The sequence below is a fragment of the Coenobita brevimanus genome, chromosome 2 (genome assembly GCF_032717465.1).
Source record: "Coenobita brevimanus isolate Jiangsu-jjx chromosome 2, ASM3271746v2, whole genome shotgun sequence".
Taxonomy (NCBI): domain Eukaryota; kingdom Metazoa; phylum Arthropoda; class Malacostraca; order Decapoda; family Coenobitidae; genus Coenobita; species Coenobita brevimanus.
The window spans coordinates 31,539,853-31,561,618 of NC_136955.1; the positions used below are offsets into that span (position 1 = coordinate 31,539,853).

General features: G+C 40.9%; 1 protein-coding gene across 1 annotated transcript in view; it reads right to left on the reverse strand.

The window, feature by feature from the left end:
• Nucleotides 1-1,077: 1,077 nt before the first annotated feature.
• The window catches only part of LOC145392073 (nose resistant to fluoxetine protein 6-like), a 199,779-nt gene continuing 179,090 nt past the window's right edge, over nucleotides 1,078-21,766 (reverse strand). The window contains exons 14-15 of the mRNA XM_080266532.1: nucleotides 9,706-9,924; nucleotides 1,078-1,577 (exon numbers count right to left, since the gene is read on the reverse strand). Coding sequence (XP_080122658.1) covers nucleotides 1,078-1,577; nucleotides 9,706-9,924 — 719 coding nt within the window. The remainder of the gene's footprint in view (nucleotides 1,578-9,705; nucleotides 9,925-21,766) is intronic.

Consider the following 21,766-nt stretch of genomic DNA (forward strand, 5'->3'; position numbering starts at 1 on the left):
ACTAACATCCGTGATCTTAGTACCAGTCTGAATTCTGTTTACTTTTTCCTTCGATCTGTATCCCCCCTAACCTTATTCCTCACAGAAACCCAAATCTCTCCCTCCACTGATACACTAGTACAATTTTCGGAAGAGATGGATATTTAAGCTGAATGAGGCATTTTGGGGGAAAAGCAAGCAACTTACTTTTTCTTATGGATTTTGAGGTGCTGAATATGACCAGGGGTGTTGCTAAGCGATATTTTGCCATTTACGGGGTCAAATTAAAGGTCAAAGGTTATTTGGTGAAATGTCGGGTTTCCCGTTATATTTGAGATAAGGCACTGCTAAAATTAACATAATTCCATCAATAATGCAGGTGGAGAAGTCAGCTAGGTCTTATATTGTAGCTAAGGAAATTCTTTATTAGGTGACATTATCATTTAATGATTTCTCTCCATAATATGAGTACTTGAGTTCAAAAACTTGCGTGAATCCTTGGAGCCTTATATTTAGTCCCTATCTTAATTTTGATCTCCACTGACTAAAAACCTGACAGTATAATGTATTTGTCCTAGATTCAATTGAAAGACTAATGATGTGGGTAGTTTTTGCACTAAAGGAATCAATGATGCCTCATACAGGGACTGTGATACAAAGGGTCAACTTCCAAACTCCCGTAAATTAACATACAATTGCTTTCGATAGTCTGCATTCCAACTGGTAGTTTATATTACACATCACTGTACTGCCTGCAGTGCAACTCGCCCTCATTACATCTGCAAGCGGCTGTGCAAGGAAGGCTTGCCCTTTTGCATGAGCACTTGTGAGTACTGCAGCCCTTGGTGCATCCACAAGGAACTGTCTCTACATGCTTTAGGAATAGGAGATAGTGTAGTCAGGACTGGTCTCAGTTTTCCATATGTATTCTCCCAGCCACAGGTAGTTGGCAATGGCAGTGAGGGGGTGGGAACATGTGCTTGTCGCCATATGAAGCATTGAAGATTGGCCCTTTGTATATGTAACTTTGCCTCATCACTAGTTGGAGGTAGCAACTCTGGCGATTTCAACTTAGAGAACAGGTACACACGTCCCTTATCACATGTCATGTGGGACTTTGTAGACTTTGCAGATGAATTGCTCTGCCTTACGAAGCCCTTCATCTGAGATGGTGCCAATGGTCCCCAGATCCTGCAGCAGGTTGTGGTTCTCGAGGAACACAGTCCAGGCTGACCTCTTAGAATGACCCATAAAACAAGACACAGTGTCACACTCAGTTATTGCGTGGTATGGAAGAAGTTCTTCAAGTGTTTGCTGCTCAAATGCTAGTGATTTATGAATCTCATGAATGGGGATGTACTTGGGCTTTTTTGATGTTCCAGCCTTCATCCATAGAGTTTTGCACTGCATTCTGTGATAATTCACCAAGAGTAAAACAACAACGATATGCTTAGCAGAGGAACTGATGCAATGCAAAATCACACGCGTATCTGCCTCCTCGTGGTCAGATATCAAATTAGCTGTATCCATCTGAGAGTCATTTGTTTTCACCACTAACCCCAGTCCACCAGCAACAACCATGAGCTTCTCTGGTGGAGCTGATGAAATTAACTTATCTGACAAAAAGGTAGACAGATCCTTCTTGTCGGACAATGCCAGGAAATCAGTCCACTTGGATGGTAACGGAACCTCTCGGTTTTCTATCAAACGTTGAATAGTATGTTAAGTTTTCTTTCGTCTTTCTCTAGTTCCCTCTTTTATTGATGTGCCAGAGTCCCTGTACTGGTCAGAGGTCAATAACCGAATGTAATTTGATAATTTAACTCCTTACTTGTTTCATGGACCTAAGAACCATTTGGAAAACCACCTTCTTTGTTCCACTCCCTCCAAGAATGATAATCAGAGGATAACATGCAGATTAAAAGAAAAATGGTCATTTTTTTAAAGTACGGAAAACGGTCCAATTATGGCCCTCTGTATCTCAGACCCTATATGAGAGATCATCAATTCCTTTATTGCAAAAACTACCCAGAACATTAGTCTTTCAAATGATTCTAGGAGCAAGACATTATATTGACAGCTTTTTCAGTTAGTGGAGATCAAAATAAAATAGGGACAATTTAAGGTTCGAGGAGTTGACTCAAGTTTTTACCTGATGTACCAATATCAAATCTGGCATTGCAGTTGATACTCTTCACTGTGGCCACCTTTGGTTATTCATTATACAAGCTAAATTACCAAAATATTACCAAAATTATATGTACAGTTTAATGCTATCTCAATGCTTACTGAAGACCTAGCGTGTTTGGCTCCATATCCACACATTTTTTTTTTTTTTTTTTTTTAATTCGAGGAAGACGGAACCAAAGGCCATGAGCCCGCAATAACAGTTCCTTCCAAGAGAAAGACAAAAGAAATGAGAGAACCAAATTCAAGATCCGATCATTTCGAGATGCCTGGACACACTGCGTTTGAAAGACTGGAGATCATAGGCAGCAGGAAATACAGACAGAGGGAGACAGTTCCAGAGCCGACCTGTTGCATAAATGAAAGACTGGAAGTAACGGTTAACTCTTGCATTAGAGAGTTGGACAGAAAAGGGATGAGAGTTTGCTGCCAGAGGGTGCTACGCACCCGTCGTAGAGGTGGAGGAATGCAAGCAGACAGTTCAGAGGAGCAGTGACCATTAAAGTAGCGATAGAAAAGAGATAAAGATGCAACAGTGCGGCAAAGAGACAGAGGTTGACGGAGTCAGTAAGAGGGGGAGAGTTAATGAGACGAAAAGCCTTTGACTCCACCCTATTGAGAAGAGCTGTATGTGGGGAGCCTCCCCACACATGAGAGTTGTACTCCATACAGGGGCGGATAAAACCCCTGTATAGAGTCAACAATTGTGCAGGGGTAAAGAAAGAACGGAGTCGGCTTAGTACACCCAATCTCTTGGAAGCAGATTTTACAAGAGATGTAATATGAACTTTCCAAGATAAGTCCCGAGTAAATGAAACCCCAAGCATGTTCAAGGATGATGCAGGATTAAGCTGAATATTATTAAACATTAGTGGGTATACCTGTGGAGGATTTTGTTGGGTTGATAGGTGTAAGAACTGAGTCTTAGATGCATTAAAGACAACCATATTATTTTTACCCCAGTCAGAGATACGAGCCAAGTCAGACATTAGGTGCGCCATAGCCTCATCCCTTGTTTCTTGAAGTAACTTGAGATGGGCGTTGCGGGAACCGAATGGAAAGGTGAAGGGTGGAGTCATCAGCATATGAGTGGATAGGGTTTGATGTACAGCTTAGAAGATCATTGATGAATAAAAGGAAGAGAGTTGGTGATAGGACAGAGCCCTGAGGAACACCACTGTTGATAGATCTAGGAGAAGAACGATGGCCCTCTACAACAGCGGCTATAGAACGACCAGAAAGGAAGCTAGCGATGAAGGCACAGATAGAAGGATAGAAACCGTAGGAGGGCAGTTTGGAAATTAAAGATTTATGCCAGACTCGATCGAAAGCCTTTGAGATGTCAAGTGCAATGGCAAAGCTTTCGCCAAAGTCCCGAAAGGAGGATGACCAGGAGTCTGAAAGGTAGGTGAGAAGATCGGCAGTGGAGCGTCCTTGACGGAACCCATACTGACGATCGGAAAGAAGGTTGTGATAGGAAAGATGCCTTAAAATTTTTCTATTAAGAATTGACTCGAAAACTTTTGAAATACAGGACGTTAAAGCAATTGGACGATAGTTGGAGGGTTGGGAGTGGTCACCCTTCTTTGGGACTGGCTGAATGAGAGCAAACTTCCAGCAAGAAGGAAAGGTACAAGTTGACAGACAAAGGTGAAAGAGTTTGCCTAGGCAGGGTGTAAGCACAGAAGCATAGTTTTTGAGAACAACAGGAGGGACCCCATCAGGCACATATGCCTTGTTAGTACTGAGACCAGTGATGGCAGAAAATACATCAACTGAAGAAATTTTAATGTCAGCCATGAGGAAGTCAGAGGGGGGAAGTGATGGAGGAACAGCACCGGAATCGTCTAAGGTGGAATTGGAGGAGAAAGTCTGTGCGAAGAGATCTGCTTTATCAGTAGAAGAAATAGCTACAGAACCATCAGAGTAGAAAAGAGGAGGGAAGGATGATGAGGTAAAGTTGTTAGAAAGATTTTTGGCAAGGTGCCAGAAGGAGCGGGAAGAATTCGAGTTGGAGAGTTGAGAGCATTTAGTATGGCTGAAATTATTTTTAATAGAGCGAAGAACAGACTTAGCACGATTCCGGGCAGAAACGTAAAGATGATGTGATTCAGGGGTGGGTTGGCTCCGGTACCTTTTGTAGGCCTTCTCCTTGTTGCGGACAGCATTAGAACAAGCGTGATTAAACCAAGGCTTTCTTGCGTTAGGCAAAGGATATGAGAAAGGAATGTATGCTTCTATGCCCGAGAAAATAACCTCCGTAATGCGCAAGGCACACTTAGATGGCTCACGGCCATGGAAGCAATAATCATTCCAGGGAAAATCAAAGAAGTACTGCCTGACGGCCTCCCAGTCCGCGGCTCCAAAATGCCACAGACGACGTTTCCCTGGAGGGTCCACAGGCCGTACCAGAGTGATAGGACAGGTTAAGGTAATAAGGTTGTGATCGGAGGAGCCCAACGGAGAGAAAAGATTAACAGAGTAAGCAGAAGGATTAGTTGTGAGGAAGAGGTCAAGTATGTTGGAGCTCTCTCCAAGGCGGTCAGGGATACGGGTAGGGTGCTGTACAAGCTGCTCTAGGTCATTAAGGATAGAAAAGATGTAGGCTTGTTCACCAGGTGGATCCGTGAAAGGAGAGGAGAGCCAAAGGTGGTGGTGAACATTGAAATCTCCAAGAATGGAGATTTCAGAGAATGGAGAAATGGACAGAATGTGTTCCATCGTAGAAGTAAGATAGTCGAAGAATTTTTGATAGTCAGTAGAATTAGGGGATAAGTAAACAGCACAGATATATTTAGTCAGAGAATGACAGGAAAGCCGAAGCGAAAGTGTGGAGAATTCAGAAGAATCAAGTTCAGGAACACGAGAGCAAGATAAGTCGTTGCGTATGTATACACAACAGCCACCTTTGGCTTTTAAATGAGTATAGAGAAAGTAGAAGGATACAGAAAAGGGTTTGCTGTCAGTTGCCTCAGACAACTGAGTCTCAGTTAGAAAGAAAAGGTGAGGTTTAGAGGAGGAGAGGTGGTGCTCAACAGAGCGAAAGTTAGAGAAAAGGCCGCGAATGTTGCAGATATGAAGAAGAAGCGAGTCAGACAGTGGTTCCAGGCAGCTCAAGTCGTCACCGGGAGAGGGGCGGAAGGGGGGGGGCATTCATGGTCCCCCCCTTGGGGACTCCGAGGTTGAGTGTTGAGTAGCCATGATTTTTTTTTTTTTAATTTTGGAAAAGGAAGTGTAGTGTGGTGTACTGTGCATGTAGTTTGGTGTAGATAGAGAAATTTGTATTGGAGGGCATGCTGGCCTACTCTCTGTGTTCCTGAGACACTGAAAAAGTTCAGCAAAGGGGGATGGTCTGGAACTAGTCCTGAGGGCTGACGAAACGGGAGCTCCAGCTCTCCCTGTCATCAGCTCTCCATCCACCTCGACTGGTGCTACAGTCTACTCCTTAACCTCATCCTTACCACTGAAATTTCCATTTTGGTTTATATTAACATATATAATGTAGAATGGTTATTGCATTCTGCCAGGATTGACGATACTGCGAGCTGTTTGCAGAATCGTTTTATCTCACGTAATTGGTAAAACAACCAGGCAGAATACCAGATAATCCTGACCATAACGCCTGTCTCTTGGACGTATTCCTGATAAATAACCCAGGTCAGTACAGGATAGAAGTACTGTCACCATTTGGATCCTCTGCCCACAATCTCATGAATATCTCATTATTCAGTTGTCCCCAAACTCCCCGTTCTGAACATGTCAGGGTGACCAAATGGCACTTTGATAGGGCAGACTGTGATGGACTTAGATTTTATCTTGCTGATAATCCATGGCAGACTTTCTTCTCCATTGAGATCGTTCTACCCAGTCCCACATTAATGACTTAATACAAGCTGGTATGGAACTGTTCATACCCAGTCAACAGTTTACTAAAAGATCACTCTCTAAAATGATATGACAGCAGTTATTGTGTTAGAACAATGACCCAAAACTCCTTAGCATATAACATTTACTTAAAATTGAAAACATCTGAATCCGTGTCAATTTATAATTGCTAAAACCATGCAAAAGCAATGATAAATCTTCCTAAATCAAACTTTTATCCCAACCAAGCATCCAAACTATTAAATAATCATAATGATAACAGAAAATTCTGGTCAAATCTCCATTCTTTCAATAATAATTTTAACAAGTCATGACCCATTCCTCCACTAAAATCTTCAGATGGAAGAACTATAAATGACCCATGTGGAAAAGCGAACATCCCTGCCAATACGTTTGCCAGAAATTCTACCTTGGAGGAAGTCAGTCAGAACGTCTCTGCACTAGAACTTGACCCTACCGAAATTGGTTCACTTAAGATGCAGACTAGATACGTAAAATCCATCTCAGACAATTTACCACCCAGCAAAGCTCCATGTCCAGATGGAATAATCCCCCAGATGTTTTGAAAAAGAGCACCCCAGGGCTTGCTCCTATTCTAGCTAAAATAATCAGGCAATGGATGCGTATTTCTTCATTCACTAATTCTTGGAAAGAAGCCAATACCAACCCAATTTCGAATAAAAGGATGTTCCCCTGACCCCTCTGATTACAGACCAATAGCTGTCACATCTTCACTCGATAAAGTATTTGAGACTGTAATCTGAGACTGTAATTAAAAGCACATTGTTAAACATCTCGACTCCAACAACGTAATTAACGACAAAGAATATGGTTTAGCCACGAAAGATCCACTGTTGATATACTCAATCTCTTGAAACATACCATCCATCAGTCAAACTGACCAATATGGAGAAACCCTTGCAGTAGCCTTTGATACTGGCCAGCTCATGCTGCCCTTATTGTTGCTCACGTTTTCTTGCTTGGTTTATTTTTTGTTTCATTGTGGCAGGCACTTCTACCCTTCAGAATCAACCAATTCCGACCAAACTTGGACACAATGACCAGTATATCGCCTAGTTGTGTCTGCAAGGTTTTGGTTGCTAGGCAACTACTCGTTGCGTAGCAACGGCCGCAAAACTGCTTTTCTTGTACTTTTCAAGTTTTGAACTGTAGAAGCACTACTAATGGACGTAGAAAGTTCTGACTTCTTCAAACGTAATCTTGAGTTCATTCCCTATCGGAAGTGTGTCATCTATTTTACTTTCCTCAAATTTTCGAGTGGCAACCCTGCAAAGATTGGCCTCAGCATTCCTAGCAGCCAGTACTGATTTTCAAAAATTCCCCCATAGTTCCCCAGGTGCTCAATGGAATTGAATGAAACTTTGCATGCTTATAGACATTGACTAGTACTACAACATTTTAGTGCACACCTATGTGCTATATTCGCCAGGTCAGGGGTCAAAGGTAATCAGATTCAAAAACAGTGAAAATAGCTAAAATAACGACTATGCTCACGCGAAATGCTAAGACTCTGAATCCTAGCCAAGGCTAGGATTCTTGGGTGGAATGTTGCACTGGAGTATCTCCGTACAAAAGTGTCATTTAGTGCTGAAACTCACCTCCAGTTGCTGGCAGAGCCACCTAAAAGTTGTACCTCTGGAGGGCCATTCCACAAATTTCAAGTTCCCTAGCTTCACAGTTGATGGATGGAATCGAATGAAACTTTGCAGGCTTATAGACGTTAATTGGTACTGCAAATGTGTTTCGTACATGACTGACCTATATCCGCCTGGCCGGGGATCAAAGGTCATCAAGTGCACAATATATGAAAAGCGCTAAAATTACGACCTTGCTTGCTCGAAATACAAAGACCCCTAAAATTATTTCAGCTTGGGCCTAGATCCTTGGGTGGAATGTTGCACTGGAGTACCTCCATATAGAAATGTGTTTTAGTGTCGAAACTCACTTCTGGTCTCTGGCAGAGCCACCTATATCATGTATCTTGGATGGGTCATTCCGCGAATTTCAAGTCCTGTAGCTCCACAGTGGGTGGATGGAATCGAATGAAACTTTGCATGCTTATGCACGTTAATGAGTACTACAAGTGTGCTTCGTATATCCGTGGCCTACATCCGCCACGTTCCTGTTCAAAGGTCAGCATCAAAACTCACTTCCAGTTGCTGAAGAAGCTTGGTCCTCTCAGAAGTGGCCATCGTCGCCTACCGGCTTGTTTCTAAAGCTCTTGACAGAGTGTGGCACCATTCCCTGCTATCCAAACTCCCTTGCTATAGCCTGTCATCCTTTTTTTTTTTTTTCCCCACTGATATCGTCATATCTCAGTGACAGAAAGATGAGAGTAAAAGCAGATGATATGTAATCCAATTTCTATTTTGTTAATGCCGGCATGTCAAAAGGATCATATCGTAGCGCAAACCCAATTCCTCATCCATATTAATGATTTATATATCACCCAAAATCCCATTGACTCATATGCACACGACTCTACACTTTACAGTTCATTCACACTTAAATTCCCATTCACAAAGTTTGATATCTCTGACTCACAACTCAGTACAACAGTCTCCATGGATCAAGACTAATTTAAGATCACTGCATGGGGACAAAATAACACAGTATCATTTAACGCTAGGAAAACCAGATATATACAGTTTACTAATAGACAGATATTGCCTGACTCTTACATTACCGTCAATGCTACTAATATTCATATCTCAAAAAGGATTGAAATTCTCGGTGTTTTATTTAACAATGCCCTCAGCTGGGCCTCTCATATTAGACCACGTGCAAAAACCGCTTAAAAGAAATTTAGATTACTGTACAGAATCCGTAACTTCTTCACTGACGAGCAGTCAGCTATAATTTCTAAAAGTCATATGCACTCTCATCTGGAGTATTACTCACCCTTGTGGAGTGGATGTGGAGAGGTTGCACTAAACCAACTGGACAATGTTAAAAACAAGGCTATAAGAATGATCAATAACCCTGCATTTACAGTGCAAATGAATTATCTACTCCACAGGTAAGAAGGAATATTGCCTCCTTTGCATTATTTTTCCTATACTTTTATGGCAAATGCTTTGACGAAGTTGCATCCATTGTGCCACCTATCCACGCCTTCCCCCTGTGCTACACTGACATCTGGTAGTGTTCATGACTGGACCGTCACACTGCCATATTGCAGAACTTCTGCCTATCAGAATTCTCTTATTCCCGGAACTGCATCTCTTTGGAACTCGCTTCTCCAGAATAGTTTTCCCCAAACTTCAACGTACAGCAGTTCACATCCAATTGTTACATTTTTTTTTTTTTTTTTATGAATGGAGGACACCTGCAAGGTGGTGCATGGAATATTTTTTTAAAATGCAATTTGTTTTCCTGTTCACCTTCTGTCTAGCAAAAAACGTAGTTTTGGAGACTGCCTAACGCCTTTTAGCGAGTTATTTTGTACATTAAGCCAAAATATTCTTTCATGTTGCTGATACTCTAAGTCGGTATTAAGTCCAAATCAGTATCATACGAGAAATCATTACAATACACTAATTTAAATAAACTGCTAAGATGAGGTGCTACCCAGAATACATCACTTAAAGTTTGAGTTTTTTTTTGGTAAGCCGTGTGTTGTGGGTCACTAACTGGCGTTCTGTGTGAAGCTTGGGCTATTAAAGGCCGTGCTGAGCTGTGTAATACATTGCCCTTGCTGTGATGATTGCTGCTGCTCTGCTAATGGAATGTCGAGAATTTTTTCACAATTTACTGGATACTGCTCTGCTAGTGGGATGTCGGTAACTTTTTCATTATTGATTTGATGTGCCAGGCTCTTGTTCTTGTTTTTCTTGCTTGTTCGACTGCGATCTGGAAAAAAAAAATAACTTTAAAATATCTGAAACTCTAGGAGAGTTCCCTCTCCTCTGAAGCAATACTGAATTATTCTTTTAAGAAATACAAACCGGTCGTCAGCTTAATAGCTTTAAAGTATTGCAGCTTTATTTACATTATGAAATACAGATCTAGCTCTTCTAATCATGAAGCTTAACGGCACCTGGCCTAACCAGCAACAATCTTCAGTCCTAGTCTTATTTTCACATGTTGGGAGGTGCCATAAACGAATTACATTATGGTGTAATTTGGTCCTTGTCATAAAATTTTCAGCTTTTGTGAGACAGAGCTATGCTACATTTTGTCTAATATTTTGCTGTTCTTAACCAGACCCGACAAAATTCTCTTCAGTGGCTACATGATAAAAGTTTTGATGGTTTACACGAAAACATTATTTCCTTTTACTTCATGATGCTTCATTGTAAGCATGCAGACAAATATACTTTGCCCACTTTTATATCATCAATCCTATGACGTATTCTTCACTTCATTATTGCAGCCTCCAGACAATTTCATTATAGAGATTTTTCGAATTGGGCGTATGACAGCTTTCACTGACCCTTTTAATACAATGGTTCTCAAATAAAACTGATAATATCGTAGCGATGTGTCAAGCATAAACCATTAGTATACACTACCTAGCTGAAGGGGTTAGTCACGTCACCTTACTGACCTACAGTTTGTTTCATTCTTGTTGCCATCGCTCGACACTGTTCAGTTTAAGGCAGATTATTCGAAATGGTTGGGTTTAGCTGCAGCCTTAACTAACCTCTTCACTTCGTGCGTCCTCTAATAAGCTGGCTAATATTACTCGGAGGTAGCCTGAATAAAATTAAAAATAGATCATCGTCGTGAAGGGCTTCAGCTAAAATTTCCTTCTTATTATGAAAACTGAGGTGCAACAAAATACTAACAACAGACTACGGTGCTAGTTACCAATAAAGTAACCTGAGATTTAAGATGAGAGTTATCAGGCTCACTTCCTGAGTCGCATTACGGGGGCAATAAACCCCAACCACCCTTTGGATAAAAACCTGCACCAGATCAATCCGATTGGAGCGCCGTAATTACCCACTAAACCACCAGGCACCATAATTTGTTATACCACCCAGCGTAGTAAATGGTTTCCGGTGTATGGGAGACCATTTGGTTTGTCTCTTGTCTTGCAACAAACTCTCATCCATTTTCTGTCCAGCTCACTAATGCAAGAGTTAATTCTTAATCCCAGTCCTTCATTTATGCAACAGGTCATCTCTGGAACCGTCTCCTTCTGTCTGTACTTCATACTTCCTATGATATCCAATCTTTCAAACGCAGTGTGTCCAGGCATCTCGAAATGAGCGGATCTTGAGTTTGGTCCTCTTTTGTATTTTTTTTTTTTTTCTTTGAAGGAACAGTTTGCGGGCTCCTGGTCTTTGGTTCCTTCTACCTTGCATAAAAAAAAATCAGTGTATACAGTCGCCCGCAGACAGAAGGAAGGAAAGAAAGACAGAAGAGGAAGGAAAAAGGGAAGGAAGAGAGGAACGGGTAGGCACCTGAGAGCAACACTACACTGAGTGGACGGTGAGCGCTCTCACCTATCACCCAACCAGATTTTGAAAATCGATTTTTTTTCTTACCTAATTGAAGAGAAACGTCTGGCGCACCTGTCAATGCACATTTTAGTATCCTTAACCCATCCTGTGCTTTATAATGAAACGCGAAAAAAAAAATCGGAAAATGACTTAGTACACGCCCTTAAAAAATAAGGAAAGGAGCGAAAGACCATCACATATATTCAACCCCCCCAAAAAATTTCAGTGGTGCTGAAATGGCTTGAAATTACTAGATATGTGTATTACGGACAAAATCAGTACATAATGTGGAAGGTTTCATAAATATATATATTTTTTTTTCATTTTTTGATGTTTATTGTGTTTATGCAAGTATCGAGTTATTTCTGTTGTCTGGGTGGTTTAGTTTGTGTCTAAAGAGAGGCGAGAGATGGTATTTTTAGACTCCACTCAGATAAGGGTCCTCCTTTGTATGTACGGCTGAACAGCAGCGGCTAAAATTCGATAGGCCCGCTCAGAACTGGTCATCGTCGCTTAGCGGCTTGTTTCTGATGTTTTTTGTATATGAGTGCCAGTACACACGCTTATTGAGTGTGACGCCAAGAAATTTACTCTCAGAAATCTCACTGAGGACTAAGTCTGAGACAGTGAAGGGAGGCAACAGGTAAAAAGAAAAAAAAAAAAAACTTTATGGCGATGGAATAGTATGTGGTGAGTTTTTCACGTTCGTTCGTTAAAAGATATCCTCCACCTGTAGTGGAGGCCGGGCCATACATTGGCCCGGTAGTTTTTCACGTATTAGGTTACTTGATCTATAGAGATCCTGATGACAACATGGTCTGCTTCTTGTTTCATTATGTTAACTGATGTATTATATCTTTGTGGCTAGCACAGGCCAAGTCGCTGATATAGATAAAAAAGATTGTAGGTCCTAATGTAGAACCTTGAGGTACATCACAGTTAATTGTGGATTTTGATGAGGTTTCATTGTTTACAGCAGCATATTGGACTCTATTAGTATAGCTGGCAAACCAATCATGTGCTTTGCCGCTGCTGCCATAGTCATACTTTTTTTTTTTTTTTTTTTAAATAACAGAACAGAGGAAGGAAAGACAAACGAATAAAAAAAAAGTCCATACACCAGATTACTGGTATCCTTTGTTCATAAAATATCTGTAACAGTTAGACTTGAACAGCTGTATGTTGAAGTTTGGAGGGAAACAACTCTGGGGAAGCGAGTTCCAAAGAGATGCAGTTCGGGGAATGAAAGAATTTTGACAGGCAGAAGTTTTGCAATATGACTGAGTGACATTCCAGTCATGAGCTCTACCAGATGCCCGTGTTGCACGAGGGAAGGCATGGAGAGGTGGCACCTTGGACGCAACTTCGTCTAAGCATTTGCCATAAAAATATCTGTAAAATAATGCAAGGGAGGCAACATTCCTTCGTACTTGTAGGGGAGGTAGTTTATTTGTAATGGCAGGGTTGTTAATTCTAACAGCTTTGTTCTGAATTTTGTCTAGTTGTTTTAATGAAACTTCTCCACATCCATTCCACAAGGGTGAGCAATATTCAAGCCGAGAGCGCACATGACTCATAAATTATAGCTAACTGCTCGTCAGTGATGAAGTTACGGATTCTGTACATTAATCCAAGCTTCTACCAGATATTTTGATGTATCAAGCGTCTTTGTTAGATCTAGCATATAGCATAAGTAACTGGTCCCTATCACATGCATCCAAAACGACATGGGTGAGTCGGTCAAAATGACATTGGTGAGTCGGTGAATGGCGTTCTCAGTAGAACTCCTTGCCCGAAAACTGAACTGGAAATTAAGAAGACTATCATGTGCATTTAGAAATTCTACTGGTCTGTTCGAGACGAGTCGCTCAATTATATTCTAGAAGTAGGACAGTATGAAGATAAGTTGATAGCCAGTAACCTCATTCATCTGGCCAGATTTGTATATGGGTACAAATTTAGCAACTTTTAGTGAATCAGAAACTAATCCAGATGAGTGGGGGCAGTAAAACTGAGAGCTAAAACAGGGGCAGATTTTCATATCTACTTGTTTTGCAAGCCACATAGGAATGTTATCATATCCAGCTGAGAAATCACGGAAGGAGATGATGATGCACAAGAGCTTGGTCAGTATTAGCAAACTGTTGGTTAAATAAATCAGCAGCTTTGTGACTCCAGACTCTTAGGGCTCGTCATATTGTTTCCTTTTCAAGATGCAAGGAATCACATCCCATTTTTTTTTTTTTTTTTGACTGCTAGATGTCTGATGGAATTTATTTCTATAATATTCTATCTTGGATGATTTAATAAGTTGCGTTATTCTGTTACGTAATCTGCGATAAGTTGGACCGCATGATATGGGACATTTTGCACATTTCTTTGTAATTTATTGTGTTCTTTTATCAAAGCCTTAATTTAATTAGCAATGAAAGGGTTATGCATTTTTTTTTTTTTTTTTACTTTCTGTTTTGTGGGGAAACGTTTATTGTTGCATGAGATCAAATGGGAGTAAAACTGTGTAATGCACATGTCAGGGTCTCATGATTCATACACATTGGTCCAGTTAGTATTATTACAGTTTCTTCTTAAAATTTTATTATTTTTTCATTACCATGCTATCTGTAAGTTTGAAATATATATATTTTTTTAAATAAAGTCTGGATTGTGCACTGACGCTCTAAAAACAGGGGAAAACAGGGCAATGATTTGAAAGGTCGCTGCAGACAACACAGTTTCTTGATTTCGGAGACAGGTCATTCGTCCAGATTTGGTCAATGAGAGTTGCACTTGTGGTTGTTACTTGGCTGGGTCCAGGAATGGTACAGTAAAAGAAGTGACTACGAAACAAAGATATGTCTTATACTGGTTTGGAAGACTGAGACTGAATCAGATCCAGATTCATATAACCCAATCTGAAAATACTCTCATTTTCTTTATTCGGCATGGACAATATGTTCCTGGGAGTATGGAGAAAATCGTTTACCTTGCCATGAAGCCTTTTTTATACAATAATGACCAATTTATTGATCCCCTCGTTTTCTGTTTGGACAGCTAAAGATATTAGGAGGCAATGTCCCTCCCCACACTAACATCATGACAGGAGAGGAAGTAAAGACAAACTATCCCGCGATTTCGTGATCCAAATTTTTACTGAGAGACGATGTATACATGTTCAGTATCGTCCACATGTTTTTTATGCAACATCTCAGCACATCGAACTTAAAATAGTTGGCATACTTCAGTATCATCTTATACATTATCAAATTATAATGGTATAATGTTTGTATTTAGCACAACATTTTAAATGCATCTAAAGCAAGGTTGTTTTGCAAAGCTTTCACTCTGTTTGGTAAGCAGTAACAACATTCCTAAGGAATGCTGCATGAAAATGTCGGTATGACCATCTTCAGGGTACGGTCAAAGTTAAGGTGAAAAACTGGTTAAATATGTTGAACAGCAAAGCCCTATGGGGAACATAATTTTCAAGTACGAATGGGCGGATTAAAAAAGGGTTAAGAATTCACTGTTGTCTAACCATGAGAATGAGAACATAATATTAACACTCGTTATGTCAGTTCATCTATGTGCTAAATATTAAATAATTATCACTACTGTCTAACCATTATTATGGTACGAACAGTTGTTGTTTCTCAGTTTTCGTGTGAGTACTTTATTATCTGTCGGAGGGAAATGCCGTTGATGGTGGGTTCTTAAGTGGCTGGGTGTGAATGACATCTGTAACAACAAACACAATCGCATGCTTGATGGACGCATGTGATTGCATGGCTGGCACAAAGCCGAGTACACTAGGGCCATGCATTTCACTACAGACTCGTCCATAAGTGTATTTGGCACTTCAACAGGCGCAGCTGGCACAGTCAAGGCAGCAGTCGCACCCAAGGTAGAGGTAGACTCAGACGAGACGACAGAGGGTAGATTTTGTGGAACGGCAGATTCAGAACTATGGGCATAACTATCATTCTGAGGCGAATCATTAGATTGTCGTTTTGGCTTCACTGTAAGAGTCCGGTATTAGAAAGAGGCAATTCTCCAAGGCCGCCTGGTGTCATGGTACTGCATGAAGCCTCAGTAGCTCCGAGACAAAGGTCTTCATCGATATAAATGTTGATCCCTTTAATCTCGCAACGATTTCTGAACACACTGTCAGGCTCAGTTACAGTGCAGAATTTTGTTAGGATGCCTCGTTGTTGGTGCTTGTCACTGGCCTTACCAATACGAGAACATCTTTCTGGATGTGATGAGATGTATTTTTTTTAGTAGCCAAACCAGTGAAACGGAGAGTGCCGTCCAGTTCCGTTAGGCTGCAATGACACGGAAGTGAAGCTCAGGTTGCATTGTCAACTGGCAGTCATGCCGGCTACACGTTTCGTCCAGTGGTTTTTTAGGATGTTGATTGCCATTTCTGAGCTGCTGAACAATCACTGAGCTTGTTTATCACTACTATGCCTACTTAACTGGAACTTAGTTTCGGTCAGCTGATGTTGTGTAAATTCGTGGCTTGCGATTATTTCCGTGTGTTTTTTCTCAATGGCTTCTACATAGGCAAAAAAAAAAAAAAGAAAAAATAATATATATATATATATATATATATATAGAGAGAGAGAGAGAGAGAGAGAGAGAGAGAGAGAGAGAGAGAGAGAGAGACTGTACTGAAAAGAAAATACTTTACATTAATATTTAAATTACGATGCCTATATTGTCCAGAAAATAAGTATATTTATTTATCCTTTCCTTGCACATGTCTAGGAACAGCTTTATTCTTCTATACAGTAGATGTGACAGCGAAAGCTTGTGTACAAACTCGTAGATATTGATGTTTTCATTTCTTGCATGTTCAGTTCCTTTTACAGGGAGATCACTAGGTTGTTGGCTGCGTGGGAGGACGTATTGGGGGGAGGGGTCAGCGATTTGTGGAAGCTCGTTCGCCTCCCCCCCCCCCCACTGTTGGGGTGGCCATGCATATATCAGGGATGGCCAGGGCCACCCTGGCTACCTCTCCAACTACTCCATTGCCCTAACGATGTGTGCTCCTTCACCATAATATCATGTCTTTTGGCAATGAATGAAATGCTTAGTGATGGGCTTGTAGGAAAAACATAGGCACAGAGTATTCTTACTCGAATATGAACTACACGTTTCTTCCAGCTTTTCCATCTTAAAGTTCTAATAAAAATCCTAGTAGTACTAAACATAACATCCATTCTGAACCAGTGTCTGTCTCACACCGATCGCCTCAACGGCTAGTCGGCTACCCCAGGTACTGTCTACTCACCCGACTCCCCGTTTTGGGACGGAGTATCCGTTTTTATGCACAGTTTAAGATAAACTGTAAAATCATTGATGATTCTAAAAGGTGCTGTCAACGCTTCTAATGCAGTAACCCGTTTCCTGATATGTTACTGTAAACAGTGAATGCCTATATATTATAACTGTCAAGAATAATGGATTAAGGTCAATATCATTGTGTCAACGTCAAATACAAGGAAAAGGAATCGAACACAACCCACTGAACGGAGGGGATGGAGCCGAAGCAAGTGCCATTGAACCATATCGTTTGTGTTTCTTTTGCACTGTAGGCTCTCTATCCTCTTCTGACCAGATGCTCCTGTAGGCAAAAATATAAATACTCTTCATTTAAAATTTTTTATAGTGGGAAATTCGTTCATACTTTCACATTTATTTGAAATATAATCCTAACTCGGTCTCTTTCTGATGCGATATACCCACTACTCACAGTGGGGAGCATTCTGATTGGTTGTTAGCCTTTCCACAGAGTCCAGGTCTAACGCATGGATGAGCTGATATCACAACTCTAACGAAGTTCAATGCTCAGAAGGGGTATGCGTGGGACAACGCTAATACATTAGAGGTTCCAGGACGACACAGTAAACACCTTGTGTGTGTGTGTGTGTGTGTGTGTGTAATGACATGGAAGAAATACTGAAAAGAAATAACAAAATGGGATAGTGTATTGTAACGCTGTTTCGTGAGTTATATTCAAATCTCATGTCACCATGAACATGTATTACATTTAGACCGTATGTCACCATGCACCTGTATCTAATATTGTGCTTTAAAAGAAAGTTCATTATTTCTCTTTTTAAACTACATCATTATTAATTTCTTATATGAAATCAAAGACCATCCGAACCCTACCTGATAAATCTTTCTCTCTCTCTCTCTCTCTCTCTCTCTCTCTCTCTCTCTCTCACACACACACACACACACACACACACACACACACAGCCCTTCTTCTTTCTGTCTCTGTCCCTGTCTCTGTCTGTCTTTCTCCCCGCTCTCTCTCTCTTTCTCTTACACACACACACACACACACACACACACTCACACACACACACACACACACACAAACACACGTACGGAACATGTATACACTGCTTGCCAATATGAGAATAGCGTTTACATACATAAATGAAGACATTCTAAGAAAGATAATAACATCATTCATCAGACAAACCCTGGAGTATGCATCAGTAGTCAGGAGTCCTCATCTCAAAAAACACATACTGTAGACAAGATTGAAAAAGTTCAAAGGGCCGCTACAAGATGGATACCAAGCTTAAGGGATCTAAGCTACAAAGAAAGACTAAATAAACTGAATCTACCAACACTACAGGAGGGAAGGAAAAGAGGTGCCATGATTATGCTATATAAATGCATATCGGGGAAGGAGAAAATAGACATAAATGATTACTTAACGTATGGGGAAGCATCAGCAAGAAGACACTGCAAAAAACTGCATAAAAAGAGAGGTGATAAAGACGTAAGGAAATTTAGTTTACAAAATAGAGCAATTGATCAGTGGAATGCACTGCCGAATGAAATAGTGTGTGCCAAAACAATTAACAAATTTAAGGATATGTACGATAAATATGGTTTAAGACACGGGACAGTACGAGCTTGACTCATTCCTGTAAAGATACAATTAGGTAAGAACAATTAGGTAAGAACACACACACACAGCCCTGCCTCTCTCTGTCTCTGTCTCTGTCTCTGACTCTGTCTGTCTGTCTCTCTCTCTCTCTCTCTCTCACACACACACACACACACACACACACGTACAGTAAATCCCTGTCTATTTCCGTGTGAGATGAACGCACCAATCATCTGCCGTCTATCTTCTAGCCAGAAGCCTCAGCTCCTTAAATGGTGGCCACAAATGAATCGCCTCCATGTCGCTGTTTCCTCTGCCATTTGACTGCCCTATCTCAAATTCACATCTCCCTCTACCATATCTCCACTCAGTCCTATCATCTCATTCTTAATATCTCCCTCCTCCTCTACCCCCTGAGTGACACACTTTTCTGGATAGTTTTTCATTCTCCATCCTCTCTACGTGACTACACCATCCCAAGCCATTTGCCTTACCTCTGTCAGAAACACTCACTTCACCACCACAACTCTCCACATCCACATTTGTTTCTTTGTCCTTCCACGTAACGTCGCATAACTCATTTGGTGTGCAGGAGTTTAATCAGCTATTTCAAGTAACTATGAATCCCCAATATTATAAGAGTAATTATCAATCTGTATCAGATACAATGAATCAAGTCAAAAAGCCTTTTTACCCTACTCAACTACCCTTACTTGGAGGAAAACATAAAAGTGTTCAGGGATTGTTAAATATCTTTGGCAGTGGCTATGGTTCAGACGAGTGTTAAATTAATACTGCGGTTTGTTCTTACGATGAATCACAAAAATTATTTCCATCCTCTTCTCAAAATGGTTCGCAACGAGTTTTTATGATGGCTAAAAAAATCATGAACATGAATGTATTAGGATACATTTACAATCCTACTGGAACATTTTATGGTATTTTATTTCTCTTTAAATCGATTTTGAGTATAGTTCGTCCACCAAGAAATTTTGTAGTTTTGCATTGGGACTAAGTGGCTCTCGCGGCAGGCAAACAAACCCTTGAGAAAGCTCTTTTTTTGATGAAATTCTGAAGGATTTACCAAGCTGCCACCCTCCAGCATTGGCAGAGCTATAGTAAGACCTACTTTTTAGTATATTATCACCTAGAGATTTAGGGGATTTTGGACTTTGTCATTTTTTTTTTAAATAAAAACTCATGCACCAAGTCAGTCCCCTCCAGTTGGAAGTTCTCGTGTCTGCGCATGTGCAGTGCGAGGATTGTGATGTGTAGTATCGTCATGCCTACGTCACTGTGCCTGAGCAAACGCACCAACTCCGCTCTAATGGTGAAGATGTTGCCAATGATCTGAATGCTACCCTAATAGGGTGATACGGAATACTCTGGACCTGCGACCCTCACTGATCTTGAGGTTGACCTAGTACTCAGTGAATACAATGCTCCGCCTGAGGAAGCTTGGCCCCCACAAGCTCCTATTCTGGCATGCCCTTCAGATCAATAAACAAAAAAAGTTGTGTTAATTTTTTATCCTTCCTTGAATATTTTGCCTGCTTTCTTTGAATATTTTGCCTACTTCCTTTGAATATTTTCCCTGATTTCTTTGAATATCTGTGGTATCCATTTGGAAACAAATGAATCTTATTATTTCCAGTGTAACTGGAGTTTGCCTAGGCAAACTCTTTCGCCTTTGTCTATCAACTTGTACCCTTCCTTCTTGCTGGAAGTTTGCTCTCATTTAGCCAGTCCCAAAGAAAGGTGACAATTCCCAACCCTTTAACTATCGTCCAATTCTTTTAACATCCTGTATCTCAAAAGTTTTCGAGTCAATTCTTAACCGAAAAATTTTAAAGCATCTTTTCTATCACAACCTTCTTTCTGATCGTCAGTATGGGTTCCGTCAGGGACGCTCCACTGGTGATCTTCTCACCTACCATTCAGACTCCTGGTCATCCTCCTTTCGGGAATTTGGCGAAAGCTTTGCTATTGCACTTGACATCTCAAAGGCTTTCGATCGAGTCTGGCATAAATCTTTAATTTCCAAACTGCCCTCTTATGGTTTCTATCCTTCTATCTGTGCCTTCATCTCTAGCTTCCTTTCTGGTCGTTCTATAGCCGCTGTTGTAGACGGCCATCGTTCTTCTCCTAGATCTATCAATAGTGGTGTTCCTCAGGGCTCTGTCCTATCACCAACTCTCTTCCTTTTATTCATCAATGACCTTATAAGCTGTACATCTAACCCTATCCACTCATACGCTGATAACTCCACCCTTCACCTTTCCATTCGGTTCCCGCAACGTCCATCTCAGCAGTTACTCCAACAAACAAGGGATGAGGCTATGGCACACCTAATGTCTGACTTGGCTCGTATCTCTGACTGGGGTAAAAATAATCTCGTTTTTAATGCATCAAAGACTCAGTTCTTACACCTATCAACCCGACAAATGTTGAATAATATTCAGCTTAATCTTGCATCATCCTTGAACTTGCTTTGGGTTTCATTTACTAGTGACTTGTCTTGGAAAGATCATATTACATCTTTTGTAAAATCGGCTTCTAAGAGATCAGGTGTGCTAAGCCGACTCCGTTCCTTCTTTACCCTTGCACAATTGTTGACTCTATACACGGGTTTTATTCTCCTCTGTGTGGAGTACAACTCTGTGTGGGGAGGTTCCCCACATACAGCTCTTCTCAATATGGTGACGTCAAAGGCTTTTCGTCTCATTAACTTTCCTCCTCTTACTGATTCCCTTCAATCTCTGTCTCTTCGCCGCACTGTTGCATCTTTATCTATTTTCTATCGCTGCTTCAATGGTCACTGCTCCTCTGAACTGTCTGCATGTATTCCTCCACCTCTACGACGGGCGCGTAGCACCCATCTAGCAGCAAATTCCCATTCCTTTTCTGTCCAGCTCTCTAATGCAAGACTTAACCGTTACTCCCAGTCCTTCATTTATGCAACAGGTCAACTATGGAACTGTCTCCCTCTGTCTGTATTTCCTGCTTCCTATGATCTCCAGTCTTTCAAACACAGTGTGTCCAGGCATCTCGAAATAATTGGATCCTGAATTTGGCTCTCTCTTGAATTTTGTTTCTCTATAGGAGGGAACAGTTATTGCGGGCTCATGGCCTTTGGTTCCTTCTCCCTCATAAAAAAAAAAAAAACAGCTTATTGTAGGTTGTGATAACCCATAATTGTTTTCGTTGCACTGTTACATTTTGCCAGTTGCCAAATACCGAAGGGTCAGAGCAAGTTTCATCTTTGGGGAGACTGATTTACTTCGACGCGTGTAGTTAGTTCTCATTTCTCACCAGGTTGGTCACAAACATT